The sequence below is a fragment of the Contarinia nasturtii genome, unplaced genomic scaffold (assembly GCF_009176525.2).
Source record: "Contarinia nasturtii isolate CC-2019 unplaced genomic scaffold, AAFC_CNas_1.1 Cnas_scaffold_1760, whole genome shotgun sequence".
Lineage (NCBI taxonomy): Eukaryota > Metazoa > Arthropoda > Insecta > Diptera > Cecidomyiidae > Contarinia > Contarinia nasturtii.
Window position 1 is genome coordinate 103,896 of NW_022199092.1, and position 20,807 is coordinate 124,702.

At 32.2% G+C, this 20,807-nt stretch overlaps 1 protein-coding gene across 9 annotated transcripts in view; it reads left to right on the top strand.

Moving 5' to 3' along the window:
* Positions 1 to 19,513, top strand: part of LOC116347233 (aryl hydrocarbon receptor protein 1) — a 62,091-nt gene extending 42,578 nt beyond the window's left edge. For 3 of the 9 annotated variants that reach the window (XM_031777754.1, XM_031777753.1, XM_031777758.1), the window contains 11 exons: positions 3,779 to 3,903; positions 11,936 to 12,025; positions 13,751 to 14,195; positions 15,490 to 15,549; positions 15,617 to 15,807; positions 16,072 to 16,302; positions 16,367 to 16,732; positions 16,798 to 16,906; positions 16,972 to 17,605; positions 17,804 to 17,950; positions 18,026 to 19,513. In XM_031777754.1, coding sequence (XP_031633614.1) covers positions 3,779 to 3,903; positions 11,936 to 12,025; positions 13,751 to 14,195; positions 15,490 to 15,549; positions 15,617 to 15,807; positions 16,072 to 16,302; positions 16,367 to 16,732; positions 16,798 to 16,906; positions 16,972 to 17,605; positions 17,804 to 17,950; positions 18,026 to 18,089 — 2,462 coding nt within the window. In that variant the 3' untranslated portion in view covers positions 18,090 to 19,513. The remainder of the gene's footprint in view (positions 1 to 3,778; positions 3,904 to 11,935; positions 12,026 to 13,750; positions 14,196 to 15,489; positions 15,550 to 15,616; positions 15,808 to 16,071; positions 16,303 to 16,366; positions 16,733 to 16,797; positions 16,907 to 16,971; positions 17,606 to 17,803; positions 17,951 to 18,025) is intronic. The other 6 variants (XM_031777755.1, XM_031777759.1, XM_031777756.1 and 3 more) reach the window with 5 other exon arrangements.
* The last annotated feature ends 1,294 nt before the right edge of the window (positions 19,514 to 20,807 follow it).

Here is a 20,807-nt window from a genome sequence, read left to right on the forward strand (position 1 = left end):
TGGTTGATCTTGTTGACAGCCAGACAATAGATGGCATAATATGATGATTTTTCGTTGCTCTTCATTGCCACATGATGAGTCGTGAATACACTCAAAAAGAGGCGAAATTATACGTAAAGAACAATATGGACTAGCTTTCAAATAGAGAATGGGATGATTGTTGTTAAATGACTTGATATATGAATGAAATTTACAAAGTATTTCAATGTTGATTAGCAATAGACTACTGGGAATAGAAAGCAAACGAAACCAAACCGCAGACCAACGGCAACGGAAATGGACATTTTATAATGATACATTTGGGAAATTTGGTTCACATACTCATCTATTGTCCCGTTATTGGCAACTTATATTTAATTTGGAAAAGTTATTACACTAGAAATTCAAAGGGAGGATTTTTGATGACCTGAATAGTGCTGACCTTAGAAGACTCACGTGGTATTAAAAAATATATTTATTCATTGAAAATATCTACTAAGAATTTTTGTTTGTTCGTTCATAGTACATATTATTTAAGACAAAGCCGATCTTCATAATTTGAAATTTTAAAATTATTTTGGACAGAAAAATTCAAATTATAGGGGTAATGGGGTTAATTCGATGCACCTTAAAAATTAAAAATCGACAGCACAAAAATGCAAACGGTATTTACGGTCGCCTGATGTTGAAAAAAATGATCGATACAATTTAGTCGTTGCATTTTGTGTCATTTGATTTTTGTTGGTTCTGTATGTTTTCTGTAGTATTATTGTGAAATATTATTTTTGTGGATGTTTTTATCAATTTTATCTAACTTTGCTTTATAAATATATATTTCAATACTAAATGGAAATCCGAAAATCAACCGATCGAATTTTCACACTTTAAACATGTGTTCCCAACTTCTGGATCATATTGGACCAGGTTGGATCCACCTTCTCCGTAGGATTCACTTCTAACCAATAACATCTATTATAAGTTATGATATTTTTGTTTCTAGGTGAACTGGATTCACAAACGAAAGTCAAAATTATATGGGCTTGAATTGAATCTTGTGTACCAACTGGATTCAACCTGGTCCAATATGATCTAGAAGTTGGGCACACATGCGGTCAACATGCCTGGCATTTTTTGCTATTTTCGATCTTCCCATAGGAAGTATTTTTGTGTTTTTGAGAATCTTTCTGCTCTAATTTTAAGTAATTTCTGAGTGTGATTTCTAGATTTTAAACTTTGAAATAAAAACAGAATTATAAAATATTGCAAAAATTCGAAAACGAGAATATTGCAAAAATCAAGGTGTATCGATGGAGGCAACCTCATGTATGTATCAATTTGCCCCGTATGTATCGATTCACCCCCAAACGTATGTCTTGCCATTTTTAGTTTGACACGGAAACAATGGCAACTAAAAAAAAAAACTAATGATGCAGTAAGTTAGGCTTTTCAATCCACTATCAAATGGTATTCACACTTATCTAATATCTTTTCAATTGGTTGAAAATTTGGTCAACACAAAAAAGTGTATCGATTTGCCCCCAACGATAATTTAATTAAATAAATTTTTTTTTTTTAATTAATTAATTTTTTTGTTAATTTTCCAAAAAAATAATTATATACGATTTATAATAAATATCCGATATGATAAAAGATGACCAAGTCTAATTTGTTCAATGGACCAAGTGAAAAAAGCTTTCGGCATACAATCAAATGATATTAATTGAGGATGAAGTGAATAAATCATCATTGAATCAAACGGAACGTGATGCAATGAATGTTGAAATGCGTATTTATTGTAATATTAAGTGATTTTAATTCTTTCGAATAGATCTGTATTTTAGATGTTTTTAAATATGTCAATTTTTACTATTTTGCGATGAACGACGGATCCACTTAGAAGAAAAATTCGTTTTTCGAATCATTTTCTTGTGTATTCCTTATATATAAGCTATACGTCCATAGAAAGGACCAAATATATTGACCAAGCGTTGCATTTACTCCATGCCAATCGCATGATGTGATTATTACCTTAATATTACCACAATATTTCAACCGTTCGAAATTGGAAAGAAAATTTCCAACATTGTTGTCCCAACAAAAGGAAATCGAACTAAAAATTTATGCGGAACACGTGACCAAATTTATATATATGATGTTACGCTGGACACTGGACACACTAAATACTATTTCCGAATATGTTTTTTTTAAATCGCCTTTACAATCAATTTGATATTCTTATTGGAGAGCGTAATCTGTTTATTTTTTTTTTTTTTTGTATTTGAATTCAATGCTTAATGAAAGAATTATATGAGCGAAGAGAAAACAGATCATTGAAAGAGTAAAGAAGTACAACGTTTTCAAAAGTATTACCTATTAAACACTCTGCATATTTCTTGACAAGGAGGAAAATGCCATCGTAATTAAGATTTATGACCCATAGAAGATTGGTTTCATGGCTTAAATGCTTCTTTTGAAACTAAATATAAGATCTCAGCAAGTTGATATAAAGAAATGGTACAAAACAAAGTTAACAAATTTAATAATGTAGTATTCGATTAATGAAGGCAAACCAATAATGGAAATCTACATCGATTTGGTAAAAGAAGAAAATGCGTTTCACCAAAAAAATATTGTTTAGTTATAGCCAAGATGGCGGTCAATCTACAATACTGAGTTCATAAAGACGACTAAAGAAAAAAAAACTTCAAATAAAAGGAAATAAAGCATCGGAAATGAATCCAATTGCTATGTGAAATCGCCCCGACCCCCCAACCAACGCCAGTTAATAATACAACAATTCTTACCTTCAACGCATAAATTATTAATGTGAGATCAACCACCCGAATGCAAACAACGCTTCAGTGGCGTTCACCCAAATAAAGGGAAAAAGAATATAGCCAAATCCAATTCAAGAAGTAGACACAAAGGTCTTTCAATATACGTTAAACAAAAGCTATCAAAGCCAATTTCATTTCAGATCTCACTCCTTTTTTCAGGCTTTTTTCTACTTGCTTCTTATTTAGAAGCAAAATATTTGCCTTTATTTTCTTTTACAAACTTCTGTTCAATTCTATGCTATAGTATTCCATAGAAGTAATGTGTTTTCATATACATGTTTGGACGTTTTTTATTTCTTGTTAAATTGCTCCTTGTTTTTTAGTTTTTTTTGAGTTTATTTATACATGAATTTATTCACGTTCAGTGTGAGGTGATTTTTTTAGTATATACAATAAGTAGTATCTATGGGGATCAGAATGATTATAACAATTCAAAAGAGCGAAAAAACTGTTCAATGGTCGAACACAGAAAATTCCATTTGATCAACAATTTTTGCAGACAATATTATTGAAGACAAATTTGGTAGAACAAACTGGCGTTGATGTTTCAAGTGTCATTTCTTGCGAAAGTAAATGAATACAAAAATGGATAAAATCTCGATTTCGAAGCGCCCAAAAACCTCGATTTTGAGTATAATTTGTTGATTTTGCTCAAATAGAAAAGAGTAAGCGAGAAAAACATCGAATATTGAATTATCTTGAAAACGTCTCCTACGTGTGTTCATTTTTTTAATTATCTGTCATTAACTTGGTTTATTTATATGTAACTAAAGATAACACTATAAAGCGAATCATCTCTTTGGTGGTTATGAAAATTCTTAGTGTTGCCAAACAGAAACCTGAAAAATTTATAAACTTACTTAGATAATACATTTTTAAATCAGCTATTAACTCAATGTATTAACATCTGCTTTTCTCTTTTTTTCTTGCTATACATCTTATTCGGACCGTTTACCGTGTAGTAGTAATGCTTGAAGAAAAAGAAGAAAATGGATTATTATCACACATTCATCATCATGATGTGTATCGAAGTAGAGAGTTGAACGCATTCGAACACAGCATTTCCGATGGCGATATGTTTTTACAGGTAAGGTTTTACATTTATATTTACCACTCAGGAAATTAATTTCTTTTCAATTGTTTCATAGGTACGACAGTTTCCGTTGAAATTTCATGACAATTTTATTTAATTACACAGAACAGAAAATAATCAATCAAGCCAACAACAACTTCTAAAATAAAATGTCTTACATCAGACATCCGAGAAAAATGACTAATAATGTGAAACTATTCACAGGTTATTTAACCGTGATTACCAACTATCTACAGGGTGTCTCATATATGAGGCTCACTATGAAGGAGTGAAAATTTCTAAAAACCTTTTTTAAGGGGTATGTTGGGGGTAAAAAATAGAAAATTTCTATCTGAACCAAAAAAGTGTAAAATCGACCCCTCAAATCTTACAAAGTCGATTTTACACTTTTTTGGTCCAAAAAAAATTTCTCTCATCATTCTGAACAACTTTGTAGTACATTATTTTTTGATCCTATGAAGTTTTGCAAAATTGGGGGCAACCCCACCTCCCTGGGGAAAAATTCAAAATTATGCTCAGATAGAAATTTTCTATTTTTTACCCCCAACATACCCCCCAAAGGGTTTTTAGAAATGTTCACTCCTTCATAGTGAGCCTGATATATGAGACACCCTGTATATGATCCCATCACTGAAAAATGCGATTTTTATTCGATAAATATTCAGCCCAAATTTATGCATAACAACATTAAAGTGTATGAAATTTCCCGACAAACATTTTTCAAGCTATAAAGCAAATTTAAAGGGGTTATATTAGAGTGGTTCGATTTTGACTTTTTTTTTTTGATAATCAAAAAGAGTACCCTCATAACCTCTTGAGAATGGTCATAAAAACACGACTATGGCGACGAATTTGAAAAAAAAAAATTGAATTTTCACACCGCGCCAGGCCTAGGCGGCATTTTTTTCGAATTTTGAGGAATTTTGCCCATTTTTAAAATTCACAAGAAATGTCTCTCTCCGTTGTAAAAATATGTACTGGAGGCCTACAATGTTGTTAGTTAGCTATTACTATAGCGATATATAAATAGCTGCTATTTAACACATCTCTTCGTTCGAACGGTGTGAATGCTGGACATAACAATGGTCTCATTGTTTGAAATGTTTAACGTTTTAAATCATTTCATAGCAATGACACCATAGTTATGTCCAGCATTCACACCGTTCGAACGAAGAGATGTGTTAAATAGCAGCTAAATAGCTGCTAAAAATAAATATATATCGCTATAGTAATAGCTGATATAAATAGCTAGCTAGCAACATTGTATGACTGGGGAGTTTTTTGGCACGAGGAATCCGAATATGACCTTAGTTTTGCGATACAAATAATATTCGATGCACTTTTCATATAAAAGTCACCAAAAATTTGGATTTTTGTATGGGAGGTACCCTTTATTCGCATCAAAATTTCTTTAAATTTGGTTAGATTATTTATTTTAGATACCGGTGGCGAATTTTGGAAATTATTTTTGTTTGCAGTAATTTAATTATCGTGAAAACTTGTGCATTGTGAAAATCCTATTTTCTTGCCAAAATAAATAATATCACCAAATTTAAATCTAATATTTAATTGTAATTCCTATCTCTGAAATTACTATCTCTATAGATTTTAACTTTATAAAATGTTGTTCATTCAATATTAATTCCAATTTCAAGTCATGGACCATGATGTCCGACCTCATTTGTTAACATGGGCTTCCAGCGTCGAAATCGTTCAATTTTGGTACAATTGAATTAACCTCGAATGTTGAAAACTAAATCCAAAATAAACAATCATAAAAAACTAATTATTCTAATAGCAACCTCCCGAAAGTGTAAAAAACGGGGGGATATTCATACAATTTCTAGTTTCAAAATAAAAAAACTAGTTTTTATAGTGCGTGAAGTTGGCCCTTCATATACAATGTGTATAATTTTTTTACTGAGAACCAACTTCACGCCACTAGTTTTTCTAGTATGAATATCCCCTTGGTAAAAAAATGCTTTTTTTGAGAAAAATGATTTTTTTTGAGACCATGATGGACCATGATGTCCGACCTCATTTACCGTGTTAAATGGTGTTAGACCATGATTTTTGACCTCATTTACCGTGTTAAATGGTGTTAGATCATGATGGACCATGATTCCTGACCTCATTTACCGTGTTAAATGAGTTTGGACCATGATGGATGATGATTTCTGACCTCATTTACCGTGTTAAATGGTGTTAGACCATGATGGACCATGATTTCTGACCTCATTTACCGTGTTAAATCGTGTTAGACCATGATGAACCATGATTTCTGATCTCATTTACCGTGGTAAATAGTGTTAGACCATGATAACCGTGATAAAACATTTTACCTCATATTAGACCACGATGGCTGTTAAACCAACTTCAAAAGTACCTCTCCCCCATAATTTTGGGCCGAGGAATCCGAATTTGATCATGAAATTTACAAATTTTGACATACCCCATACAAATATAAAAAAAATAAAAATCGACCGTCATGGAGTAGTCCAATTTGGTCCAAAACCTCATGGTGGCCTAGATCTCGGTGCAAAGTTTGGTTCAGATCGGTTGAAAATTGTGGGAGGAGTTAAGGACAAAAGAATGGCGTTTCGTTTTTATAATATAGATAATATAGATTATAATTTTTTTGTTCATATGTAGTGAAATAAAATAAAATTTTAATGATATCAATTTGTAACAACAAAAATATTTATACATTAGAGATAAAATTATATAAATTATTTCATATTTATATTACTTTGAATAAACCACCAAGGCGAAGTAACGCTGTTCGGTGCAGTTATTATTATTATTATTATTATTATTAAATTGATTTTGGAAAAGAACAAAATATTTGGTTAAATAACAATGAGAAATATGGCGGATTCTTTTACAGAGAAAAAGAACTTATATAGGCAAGGGGCTTAATTCAAAATTTCAACGACTGAATTCTATAATAATATCTAAATTAACTGAATTTTTCAGCAAACGAAGGAATTCCAGTGAATTCTACGGCGATTTCATCCAAATATGTGAGATAGTGGTGAATAGTTTCTGCTGGCAATTACTGCAATATTTATATTTTGTGTAACGAAATTGTAAATGTTTTTTATATTTTTTTAAAAGAAATTAATTTTATTTTCAATTTTGAGCGATTTTCTATCGAAAACAATCGGAAATATTGAAAAAATAATAAATTAAAAAATATTGCGGTTATCATAACCTCACTTTATTACTTTGACACATTTAATTCTATTCACACGAATTCACCGAACTCATCAATAACCACTCGATTCAAAAGTGTGAATTTACGTGAATTCCTGTGAATTTTTTTCCGTATTAAGCCCCTAGTATATAGGTGATAAAGAGAATTCGTATTCTCAATTTTATAAAATTCTTTGAAAGACTTTAAAAGGAAAGATATTCAAAATCTATTTCAAATTTCCTTCATATTTTTTTACTTTAAAAGAATTTAGAAAGGAAATGAACAAGCTACCATCACTTGCTTTCTATATCACCTGTATATTTTTTTTGAGCTTCACGTTCCGAGCGACATCTCTATGTGCTTGGCATTGAACTCGCGATCCAAACGAGCACCAAAGGCAATTAAAACATTTTTTTTTTTGGTGCGAAAAAGTCAAAAATGTCAACTGATTTTGTGTGAAGAAAAACCATGTGATATGCAACGTCCTCGCAGTTAATTTTGATGACACAAACTGTGCAAAGTAATTTCAATTTATTTTCCATCACAAATTCACTAAATACAAATAATAAATCGGTTTTTGTTCAATTTACACGGTATATCTTTATCGAGCGTAAAATGACAGACGTCACAACAAATGATTCCGTATTCAAACTTCAAACAATTAACATTCTACACAAACTTTTTGTTCTAATTTTCATGAGCACATAGAGATGGCGCCATCATGCAGTTTTTTACATTATTTGCCATTGTAAGTGATGGTAGTGAACAAGCCTCGCCTCTTTTTTTCCAATTATCTATATAATTGTTATTATTAGTTTTTGTGACAAATATAAAGTATAGGAGTTACACAGAAAATAATTTTCTTTATAAAAATAAAATGTTCGTCGGGATGTAATGAAATCAATAAGTTTCGCGTTTAATCGTTAGAAAGCGCCTTATTAGACCGAAATAATTATCAGTTAATAATTATCATCTGAATACAGCACTCTAGCGATCATTTCATGCATGTTGGAGATAGACTGTAGACCCACAGGGGGTTGAGGTTCACGTCCCCTCAACCCGTGGATTTTTTTACCTGAAACTCAAAAAACCTATATTCAATGTGCATTCAGAATCGAACGAATTAAAACCTAGCTTCAGAGATTGTTCCATACAATTAAGTAGCTATATAGTAAATTCGAGTAGCGTCAAAATGTTCAACATTTAACGTACCACATCATATCACAGAGAATATTTCCAGACAATTATATTTGATATGGCCTTTGACATGAAACGATAACATATTTCTACTATGAAAACTGCTATTGAAAAATCGTTCAATTTGTTTCTTTGCTTTCTAGTAAGTGTTCTTATTTCCCATCCACATTAATATTGTGTGATTACAAAACCGGCAATTGAAGCAAGCTATGCTGGTGCAAGTTCAAAATGTACAAAGAAAAATGTTGAAAATCTGGATGCCGTTTTAAAACGCATTGCATTAATAGACATCAATATAACACATTAGCAATGTGCAATGTCGCACGTATGTGCATAAGCTAGATTTTTTTCCTTAGTACATCCTCCTATTCGCCATTGCGTGCAGATTGTAAGCTTTCGATTAAATGTTTTATTATTATGAGGTGCTCTTTAAACTTTGTCGAAGTCAGTAGCTTGAAATAATGTGTGTATTTGCACCCACTAGCAAATGATAGCTGTACTAAAAGAAAAACAAAAACATGAAACTTAAGTGATTTGAAAGGCTAAACGCTGAACGCGTTCTTAAGTCAAACAATAAAACACCATAAGAGAAACTTGAAAATTTTTAATCGGCCAAATCACTCTTCGGTAAATGGTGAAATTTCCTTTATTTTTCAAGAGCTGCGCTTACCAATAAGCGATATTTGCAAGCATGTATGTATTTGGATTTGCAAAATGTGTCATCTGCCAAATGGAATTGTAAGGCTGTTGGTTTTTTTCCATGTTATATTTTCGCTTTTTTTGCCAGAATGATTGATAATCAGTACACTCAATGAAGCGAAAGGCTTTATGACAAATACCAATTCTTCAAAAGCCACTACCAAATACAATGCAGCGAATATCTTAAAAACAATGCGAATATATTTTTTTTGAAAATCAATAATAAAAAATAGATAAATAAATAGATTTGTACGTCTTCTCGACGGATATTTTTTATATGATAACTCTTAAGAGTATCTTCATTTTCTTAAAAACACGAATTTCTTTGAAATGTAGATCTTCATTTTTCTTAATGTGTTTTTATACTGTGTAAGCGCAAATGGAATGTTTGGTACTATAGTTTCTTCATTCAATTCACCAAATTAAAGGTATTAAGTCATGTACTTGATATCTTTTGTTGGTATTTATATGCGCTCTGCATTCATCAAAGCTAAAATTCAAATTGAATTTCATTTGTAATCATGAACAAAAAGAAAAGAATGATTAGATTAAATGATCGGTATTTATATTGATGATAATTTTCCTGTATTCGTTGCGTCGAATGAAGTGATTACTCATTGAAATATTATCGAAAAAATGTGCGTAAATAAAAAGTTTGTCAAAAGACTTTTCAGTCATTCTATGCCAGTAATGTGCGAGGGGGGGGGGGGTTTACCCCCCCCTGTGATTTGGATGAGAAAAATTTTTTTCGCGAAAATTATTCGAATTTGCTAGGGTTTTTCATGAAAAAAGTGAAGACCCTTTTTTTTTTTTTTAGTTCATCAATGTAGAAAATTGAGGAGAATTCTTTAAATTTGCTAGGGTTTTTGGTTCCGAGAGATTTTTTTCAGATTTGCTAAGGTTTTTCGCGGAGAAAATTCTTTCGATTTGCTATAGATTTTCGCCTCAAAAAGTGACTTCCAAAAAAAAAAAAAAAAAAATTTTTTTTTTTTCCACGCAATTTTTTTTTTTTTAAAAACACCCCCCCCCCCCCCCCCCCCTGTAAAATGTAGCTCGCACATTACTGTTCTATGCATACGATCAAAGTTATTTTATGCCTCTGCCATAATAACGAAACATATTTATGTCTGATCTCGAACGTCTGCCCCAAGAAAGAGAAAAAAAACATCACCTAATGTGATTTTAATAATCATTGTACGTGGAAATATCTTGTGATTAATTTTGTCCATATCAAAGAAAATCGGAACAAATCAGCGGAGCAGACGATTGCCTACTGTTGTTGGTCATTGTCGACTAGAATTGAGTATTTGTTTGTAACTGTCTACATGTTTGTGAGATTTGAAAGGTTATATAAAACTCACACTAAAAACGTTAATGTGCTGTAAGATTTATACGGATTTCATCATGCTCATATCCAAATATTCAACAATATTTTGATAAACGTTCTTTGTATTTTGAGAAAAGAAATTATAAGAATATCAACATAAATACTACGACAACAGCCACAATGTGCATTTATTTCGAAAGACTCAATATTTATAAACGGAATATACGGAAATCCACACCTAGAAGACCTTTGGCTCCGATTGATGAAAAGCCCTTGGGCCATAAATTGAGAAAAAACATTGAAGTTGGAAAATAGTTCAAAAAGAAAAAAATCGTGAATCGAAAGTATTTTCCTCACTTTCCAAAATTGACGACCAAAGAAGGTATTCACATTTTGAATGAAAAACCCTAGCAAATTCGAATAATTTCCGCAAAAAAAATTCACAAAAATCATAAGGAGGAAACTAAAAAGTTACCGTTCAGCCGGATAAATAAGGGCCATTTTCCCTTCTTTGTCGTTATAAAAGTTGCAACTAGGACAATGAAATATATTTTTCTTACGATCAATCTTTTCCAATACGAGCGGGGTCTACATAAAAAATAAAATCGAAATTATATTGAGGTTTCTTTACGTTGAATGAGTAGTGTATACAATTTATAAACTTCTATTCCAAATTGAAATTCGCCATTCAACGCAGCAGCATTGTAGATTGACAAAAGCAATGTTGCAACAATCAAGCAAATAAAAAACTATGCGAAGAGTGTCATAAAAACAACGTAAAAAATCGTTAAATCGTTATTTTGAACGGGAGCATGCGTTAATTTGCATATATGCTACACTAGAAATCTATGTAAACATTTATTTTACGCTTCGTGAATAATTCGCAGCTGGCACTAAATAAATGTACACTAATTCAATTTTAATTTGAACCCAGATTAAACCAACTTAATTTTAACGTTTTTGTATGTAGTGTATTGATCAAAATGTAACTTTCCACGAGAAGGTTGACGCCTCCGTTCTTTTCATTCTCAAAAATGTCGATTAATATCAATTTTATGTCAATAGTATTGGCTCAATACTTCACTCATTTTGGTCCAAAATGTCATAATTCCCCTTAAAAATATGCTTATTTGCATCATTCAACATTGGTCTTGACGACAAATCCATTGCGTGCATTTTGAATTAAAATCAGAATATGCACTGATTTTATTTAATTTTTAAATGCACGGTACTGAAAGGTCAACAAACTGGTTGATGTTAACAAATCATTCTCAATTTTACAATTTTACAATTTTATTTTCCTATCTATTCTGGAATCATATGACACGCATTTTTTCGCGGGGGATCATTGCTAATTATCGAAGTATCCGTTCACATTTTTTGTCGGTACATGTAAAAATGAATATAGACTCGTTTTCAGATCGAATTTTGTGCTATTAGCTTCTGGAAATGTAATATAATGAAATTGATATGTAAATAACATATTTTAAAATTGGTGACTGCGCTTTCAGTGGTCTTTGATTTTGTATATATATTTTTTTAAATGCGGTTTTTGATAAATTATTGTTTAATTGAAATGCTCTAAATTGATTTTCTATTATTTTCAGGCTTTAAATGGATTTCTCATGATTTTGACATGCGATGGTGAAGTATTTTTTGCAACACACAGCATTGAAAGCTATTTGGGCTTTCATCAGGTGAGTTTTGAGTGAATTGTAAGAAATTTTGTTTAGAACAAAGGTTATTGTAATTTTTATAAAATAGATTCATTTCAAGTGGAAATTGAAATGATCTTTGTTATGATGCAAATAATGTTCTAGCACAGTAAAAAAAGGATCTACTTCACGACTTATAATCAATTACAATCAAAGTGACTGGGCGTATAAGAAGTTTCTCTGAATATTTTCGTTTTTAATTAATTTTCTTCCTTAACGATAAGAATTTATTTACCAAACATTGTGTAATGAAGAAACGCATAAATACCAGTCAGAAAAAGCAAATGAAATGCAAATAAATCGGATAACAGAAGATTTATTTGTGCACGTTCAGTTCGAGTCATTTTAGGCGTGCTGAGACAAATTTTGTACGAGATGAACACAAGTAAACAGACACAGACACAAAACTTCAATCCATTCAGTAGATTAGCCTAAGAAAAATGTTGCGCATACGGCTCAATTTAGTTGTAATCGATTTGCTTGTTTGGATGAAAATGATTAACGGCATTGCAATGTACTTGGATTCGATCAAAATTTATTTCGAAACATGCATCTTTCTGCAGCACTATTAAGCTAACTGATTTGGATTTGAAATCACAAAATACGTGCGATCATTGCTTTGGTATTATATGAACTGAAGACGGACAAGAAAAAAGAACAGCAAGGCGTAACAATCCTCAATCGAATGGCGCTGTATGAATCTGTGTAGTAATTGCCGATAATTTATGACTCGATCATGTGGTCCCATCAATGACTTTGCATTTTCACGTATAATTTCAGTACAAACCGCAAACCAAAAGTTCACACAATGATACGTGTGCCCTGCTGTGTATCGTTTGGCTTATCTTGTTAACAATTTTTTGTATTTGTTTCTCTCTCTATATATCTCTGTGTCGAACACTGTGCGTAAGAATAAGAACATGCAAGCAGCGCCGCACTCGAATGCATTTGATTTGAATTATAAATTGAAGCGGTGAGAGTTCGAACTAACCAAATTACACTAACAAAATCTACATACACGCTCTGTGTTCGCTCTGTGTATTTTAATTCCATTTAAGTATCTAGTAGGGTGGATGACTTTTTCGAAAAAATTCAAGTATCGAAGCCTACAGCCCAGAATAGTTGTATAAGCATGAGCTGTTTCTAAAACAGCCATTTCTTATGGGGTCATAGGTCATATAGGATGGCGACTTGAACGAGTTCGCTCAAAAAAAAAATCGAAAAAATAGTGATTTTTAGTAATGACAATTTCGGTTAATTTTTCACATTTCTATACTAAAATTGATTTTATTTTATCAATTAAAACCATGTTGGACTTTATAAAACTTCAAATGGCCAAATTATACAGATTTACTATTCCAGGTAAACATCTTTTAAAAATCGTTAAAAACCAGTTGAATAAAGACTTAAGTGCCAGTTGAAAGAAAATTTTCGATTGATCAAAGTCAGAAACTAGGCGTCAATACAAAATATATTGTGTGTACACTCTATCACTGCAATATGACATATAATCCCATCAAAAAATTGCTGTTCTCTGGGCTTTAGATCCAAATCGGTAAAAAATCATCCACCCTACTATGTTGCTCTTGTTTCAATGGAATCCCATTTAAATTTTCAAGCGGTTTATATCAATCCCTATTGAATAATATGAAAAATATTCAATGTTATTTGGCATATTAAAATGAGTTCCATTACAATTTTAATTAGTCCGATATAGTTCATCAATCGGTGTATGAGTTGGTGCATTCAGAAGATCGTGAAGAATTACAGCGACAATTGTTGTGGAACTCATTTCTTCCAAGTGATGCAGCCGGAATGCCATTAAATGAAGCATTATCACCTGACAAATCGGTCTATTTGGAACGCAGTTTCACCGTTCGATTTCGTTGCTTACTTGATAATACATCAGGGTTTTTACGCCTAGATATTCGTGGCCGTGTAAAAATTTTGCATGGACAAAATCGTAAAACCGAAGAACCTCCGTTAGGATTATTTGCATATTGCACACCATTTGGACCACCGTCCCTCATGGAGATTCCTCAAAAAGAGAATATGTTTAAATCTAAACATAAATTAGATTTATCTCTTGTTTCAATGGATCAACGTGGTAAAATGATTCTTGGATATGCAGACAACGAACTGGCTACTATGGGTATATTTGATGATATATTTGATTATTTCATTATTTCCATTTTACAGGGTGATTCAGAATTACATGTCAATATTTTCGAAATTTTTTTTTAGCTCATTAGGAGTAAAAAAGTATATGGGCACTTTTTCCGAATCCGGTGTTTAAGTAGGGTTACAGCCCCAGGCCCCTTAGGGTCAAGATTTTCTATTTTCTGGTTGATTTCCACGGACGGTCACCACAGCGGTGTTTTTCAAAAGCAATTTTTCATCATTGTCTTGTTGGAAAGGTCTTTCGACCCTCTTGATAATACCATAGAAAAAAATTCAAAAAAGTTTCAGTGGAGACGGTCAAAGTGGGTTGACCAAAAGTGAAAAAAATCATCGAAAATCGAAGAAAATCGTAATTTATCTAGAAAAAACATGTGATAAACCTATCTTTTTTATGCCAGAAATCGAAAGAGCGTCCAATTTTGAGCCGGTATGCAAATTTTCAGAATCTAAATTTATGTGGGTGTGTCAAAATTTTTAACGGTCCGAAGTGGAGCGACCGAATTTTTTTTTTCATTTTTTTTAATCGACTTTCCTGGGCAAGTTTTTTGCGCTGATTGTTCATCATTCACATTTTTTTTCATTCGATCGGTATGAAAATTGGTATTGGGGGGTTTTTGGGTACGGGAAATCCGAATCTGATATTTATTTCCAGATAAAATCATATTTTAAAATATTTCTAGTAGAAAATTTATCTAAAATGGCAAGGAATGGAAAAAGTCACAGCTATGGAAAGTGGTCCGAAGACCGTTAAACATTTTGACACACCCACATAAATTTAGATTCTAAAAATTTGCATACCGGCTCAAAATTGGATGCTCTTTCGATTTCTGGCATAAAAAAGATAGGTTTATCACATTGTATTTCTAGATAAATTACGATTTTCTTCGATTTTCGATGATTTTTTTCACTTTTGGTCAACCCACTTTGACCGTCTCCACTGAAACTTTTTTTGAATTTTTTCTATGGTATTCTCAAGAGGGTCGAGAGACCTTTCCAACAAGACAATGATGAAAAATTGCTTTTGAAAAACACCGCTGTGGTGACCGTCCGTGGAAATCAACCAGAAAATAGAAAATCTTGACCCTAAGGGGACTGGGGCTGTAACCCTACTTAAACACCCGAATCGGGAAAAGTGCCCATATACTTTTTTACTCCTAATGAGCTAAAAAAAAAAATTATGAAAATATTGACATGTAATTCTGAATCACCCTGTATGTTAATTTATTTTCATTATTTTCTTTTTTCTTATTCTAATTTTCTTCTAGGTGGATATAGTCTTGTACATTTTGATGACTTGGCTTATGTAGCTAGCGCACATCAAGAATGTATGTTACAATATGAATTTCATATTTCAATATTTAATTTCATATTTAAACTTTATCAATTGTATAGTGTTGAAAACAGGCGCTTCGGGAATGATTGCATATCGATACCAAAAGAAGGACGGTGAATGGCAATGGTTACAAACCAGCTCTCGGTTGGTTTATAAAAATTCCAAACCCGATTTTGTTATTAGCACACATCGACAATTAATGGAAGAAGAAGGCAAAGATTTATTGGGAAAACGCACTATGGATTTTAAGGTGTGTTTTAATTGAATTTAATTTTAATAAAAGTCAATATATATATATATGATTGTCCGAGAATGAATGTGAGTCTTCTCATGAGAGTTTATTGAAATGTAACACCGCCATACAAAAATTGCTGAGAGTCAGCATTTTTTGTATGGCGGTGTTACATTTCAATAAACTCTCACGAGAAGACTCACATTCATTCTCGGACATTCATATATATATATATCTTGTACTCAGAAGATGTTCAATGCTAAAAATGTTTGTACAAAATAGGTTAGTTATTTGGACACTGGATTAGCTTCAACCTATTTTTCGGAGGCAGATCAGTTGATAATGCCACCAAGCGGATCGCCAAACTCATTATCTCAGCCATCAGTGGCCCCACCACAAAGACCATCTAGGCGCTATAAGACTCAACTGCGTGATTTTTTATCAACATGTCGATCAAAGCGTAAGGTACAGCAGTCACAGCCTCAACATCAATCAAGTTCGCATATGGGCCAAGTGAGTAGATTGAAAAAACGTTGAATGAAATAACATAAACATTATTTTGGTTATTTTCACATAGATAACTCCTCCAGCACCAGAATATATACCAGTGGCTGCTGCTTACACAAATTTAAATCCAATGTACGCAGCAGCATCACCGTATCCATCATCAACTGAAAACCTATACATGACACCATCGGTACATTCGTCAAACTTTTATCCAGAGAATTTGTATCATCAATATCGTTTGCAGGGTGGATATTATTCAGGTGACTATCACCATTCATCGGTGCCAACGTCATATGTAGCAAATGGATTCTTGCCATATGACGGTTATGCCATTTCAACCAAAGAAGAAAAGTGGCAGGACAATGGAAAGTATTATGATGTAACTAGTCGTAGTAGCATGTATACGGAGTATAGCAGTCCAACAGGTCATTCTCAGGTTTGAATGGGGGAATTTTCCGACTTTTCAAATATATATAAAAATTTCAATATTTTCGTTTTCAGATCATTCAATCAACATTGAAAACGCCTAAGACATCACCTCCGATTATGGAGTCACCTGGAAATCGTTCACCATCTCATAACAATACAGCCAATGACAACAATGATGCTGGTATAATATTTACAAAATGAATTTAAATAGAAGCTATTTTTTTAACACCGTATTATTTCATGTAGGTGTTCTAACTTCAAACAATGTTACCAATTCTTCCAATGCAAATGTTACCAATGGTTCGAATTCGAATAATAGTACTACTTTGCTAGTTACTCCAAAAATTGAACCATCACCGCCGAGTTCTGAGCATTATGAAAGACAAACCGTTCTAATGTGGGGTACATCGAGCACAAATCGATCGCCGATCACAACGCCAACAACGAATGGACTCTATTCAACGGAAATCAACCATTTGAAACGAACGAATCAAATAGTATCACCAACGCAAGATGGAACAGGTGTTCATATGAAGTGGTCGGAAGGTACATCGAACAATAAGGAAATACCTGTAAGCGTTCCTCTTTATCAGATCCATTCACACCAAACTCAAACCGCATCGGCCGCAGTTGATGCTTCCACCATGTATGCACACGTAGCACATTCTTCGCACCTAACACCACATCACTCGTCTTCATCGACATCTAGTGGTAGTCATATAGTATCACCGGAACATGGCAGCGCCACACCAACGCAAAATCACCAACATGTGACACATCAATCACTTGGAAGTAGTTGCGAGGTAGGTAGTTGGAGTCCTGCCTACTCGCAATACCAATATTTCACTTATCACCCAGCTCCACAGCACGCAAACACTCAGTGAGTGTCGAAAATTGTTTTTATTTTTTTTGTTTATTATGCCTTTTCTTTTGTGTTCACGTATTTTTTTCTTGCATTTGTGATTAATTTAATTGGCAAACAAATAATATTCACTAGAAATTTCATGTGTTTTCCTTTGTTTTAAGTCCCATTGTCGTTTGTTATTTTGTATTTCATAACTTTGAAATTCAATATCAGGTCATCATTGGTAGATACCAACCAATCACATTGTCCATCGCGCAGCAACGGCTACATGGATCATCCAACAGTTCATCACCATCATCATCAACAGCACGGCACCATATCGCCAATCTCACAGCTCACACAGCTGTCCCATACCCAGTTGTAAGTTGACTGTTTACACATCAGTCACAATCTCACAGTGTTGCCAAATTTGTACAAAAATGTTATATTTTGCAGCCATCCAACGCGTACATCGATAACGCGAACGGGAGTCCTTTGCTGTCCTGCTTCTCTGAGGTGACCAACACGCTTTTAAACCAATAGAGACAAATTATGTACGGTATTCAAAACAATACAAAGTAATCAAAGTTTTCAAAACATAATGTTTAATCATTTCCGAAGAAAATTTGTAGAGTTTGGACAGTATACCAGTTTTTTAAGTAATCCATTTTTGTGTGCAATTGTATTTTTAACATTTAAACAAATATTTATGAACAAAACGTATGCTTTCCCACTGAACATTGTATGTTTGTGAATTTCGGTACACTGCGAAGCGAAAATAATTATTTCAGGTGTTGCTTTTACGAAAAACCGTTTTGATTCATTTAATTATACGATATTTTTGAACTAATAACCCAAAAAATAAATTATATTAAATTTAAGAATATATTTATCGTGTAAATTCCAGCAAAAAAACAAAAACAAAATTAAAACTAAAAAAAATTTCAACATGGTAAAATCGTAAGATAAACTAAATAGGTTATCTCTAATTAGAAGTAATTCAATACAACCCAAAAATTAATTTGATTCTTCAAATATATTATTGGATAAACTTCTCAAAAACTCTCGTCATTTAAAGTGTAACTGCGATATGCGATAAAATCCGGCGTCTTTGACATCCGACAATTATAAAATCAAAAAACACAATACTTTATTTTTATGCGCCACATGAAGAGTATAACATATATGTAATGCATATTATAATTTTCTTTTCTGTGATTATGAAATACAAAAAAAATATAGTAGTAATAATAATTATTATAATAACCATAGCAATATAAAACAAAACCATTGACCATAAACCGATAGAAGCGATTGAATCGATTTCATTTTTTCTTCGTAAATAAGTCTTTCTTTAAGTGCCGCCCTCCCATTTGAAATAAAAAACTGATATCATACAATTAAACAAACATCACTATACCGATTGCCATAAACTGATATTTTCATGTTGCCAATTTTATATACATCACACACAATCAAACCACAATCTCTACAAATGTGAAGAGAAATTATATTTCGACATCTCAACAATTTTAAAACACATTATAATCTTTATAATTCAAACCTCTGAATATCAAAGAAGATCCCGATAGCATTTTGTAGATTCAATATGTTATATAATAACTCCTAATTTTCATTCAGCATACAAAAAACCTTTAGACGAAAGATTTAATATTTTAATGGAAGGAAAGAAAAAATGCTGTAAACTACATTAAAATCAGTCTTCGCATGACAATTGCTTATATTACCATAAAAATTGAACTGTATTCGAAGAAATGATTGTGGAAAATCACAAAAATATATCACAGTGAATTGAAATGACGACAAAACCATTAATGAATATTTGAAAGATTATGGTTTAGGAGGAACACATTGATAAACTTAGTATAACGATTAATCTAGTCTCTAGTCTCTTTAAAATAAAAAAAAATTTGAACAAATAAACTTCACGTCATTTTATTACGTCTTTGAATTGAATTAATAGAATTTTTTTAAAAAAATAATGCATATTTCCAACTACATATCAAAAAAATATTGTTCTCGGTCAGTGACATCGAAAATATAATGTTGAAATTCAATTGATTTGTGTTTCATTTAATGATATTTTACTTTTTTTTTCAAAGCATTTTTCAACAATTTCGAGTATGGCCAGAAAAGCGGTCAATTTTAGGAAAAAAACTTCGCAGCTGCACTTTCTCTACACTCAATTAAAACCATTAATTTAGATAAAAATTATGTAGCAAAATCATTAGTACATAGTCTAGGCCTATGAACATATGTTCATCATCAGAATGATATTGTAATGACGTGAAACTTAAAAAAAAAAAATAAATAAATAAATAAATAAAGAGGCTTACGTACGCAAGCTGACTTTTCCGCATGGTAACGAAATTTTGGGAATAAACTGAAATTATGGTCTATTGGGGATTTAAATAAGTTCGTGCGGTTTTCTAACAGATGGCGTAAGTAGTATTTTTCGCATCAGTTAAAACTATATCCGCCGTCATGTGAAAGTACTGTCAAAATCCTATAAGAATCAACAGGTGTCATTTGATCAAAGTGTAAACAATAAGAATTTTTACAGCATTGAAAATGTCTGAGTTCATTTCGAAAAAACATCATTTGCGGGAATTTAATTTTTTTTCACTTTAATCCAATCAGAAATGCATATAATCATTATGGTGCATTGAGATTAACAAGATCTGTCGATTCCAACACAAAAATATTGAGTTTGGTGAACACTGAGTGGTGAATTTGGTGTAAAACTCCAAATTCACCAAAAATTTTCAAGTTGAATTATTTCACTCATTTTTGCAAATAAAGAGGCTTACGTACGCAAGCTGACTTTTCCGCATGGAACCGAAATTTTGGGAATAAACAGAAATGATGGTCTATGTACATGAATGCATTGAGAGAAATTACATCGAAGTTAAGTATAAATGATGTTTTAGTAGTTTCCGGTGATTTTAATTTGCCCAAATTGATTTGGTTTGTTGACGATAATGAGGACACGGACATAGAATTGCTATCAATGCGGCCAGTGAAAAAGAGAAGATAGTGCTTGATACTTGCTACGATCTTGGTCTTCTTCAGATAAACAAATGCTACAACCAAAATGCACAATGAGTGACTTTCATTTATTAAATTTTGAGAAGCACCACAATGCAATCGAAATCAAATATAATGAGCCAGTCATCAAAACAGTTGAAACTAAGCAAACATATAGAGATTACATAAA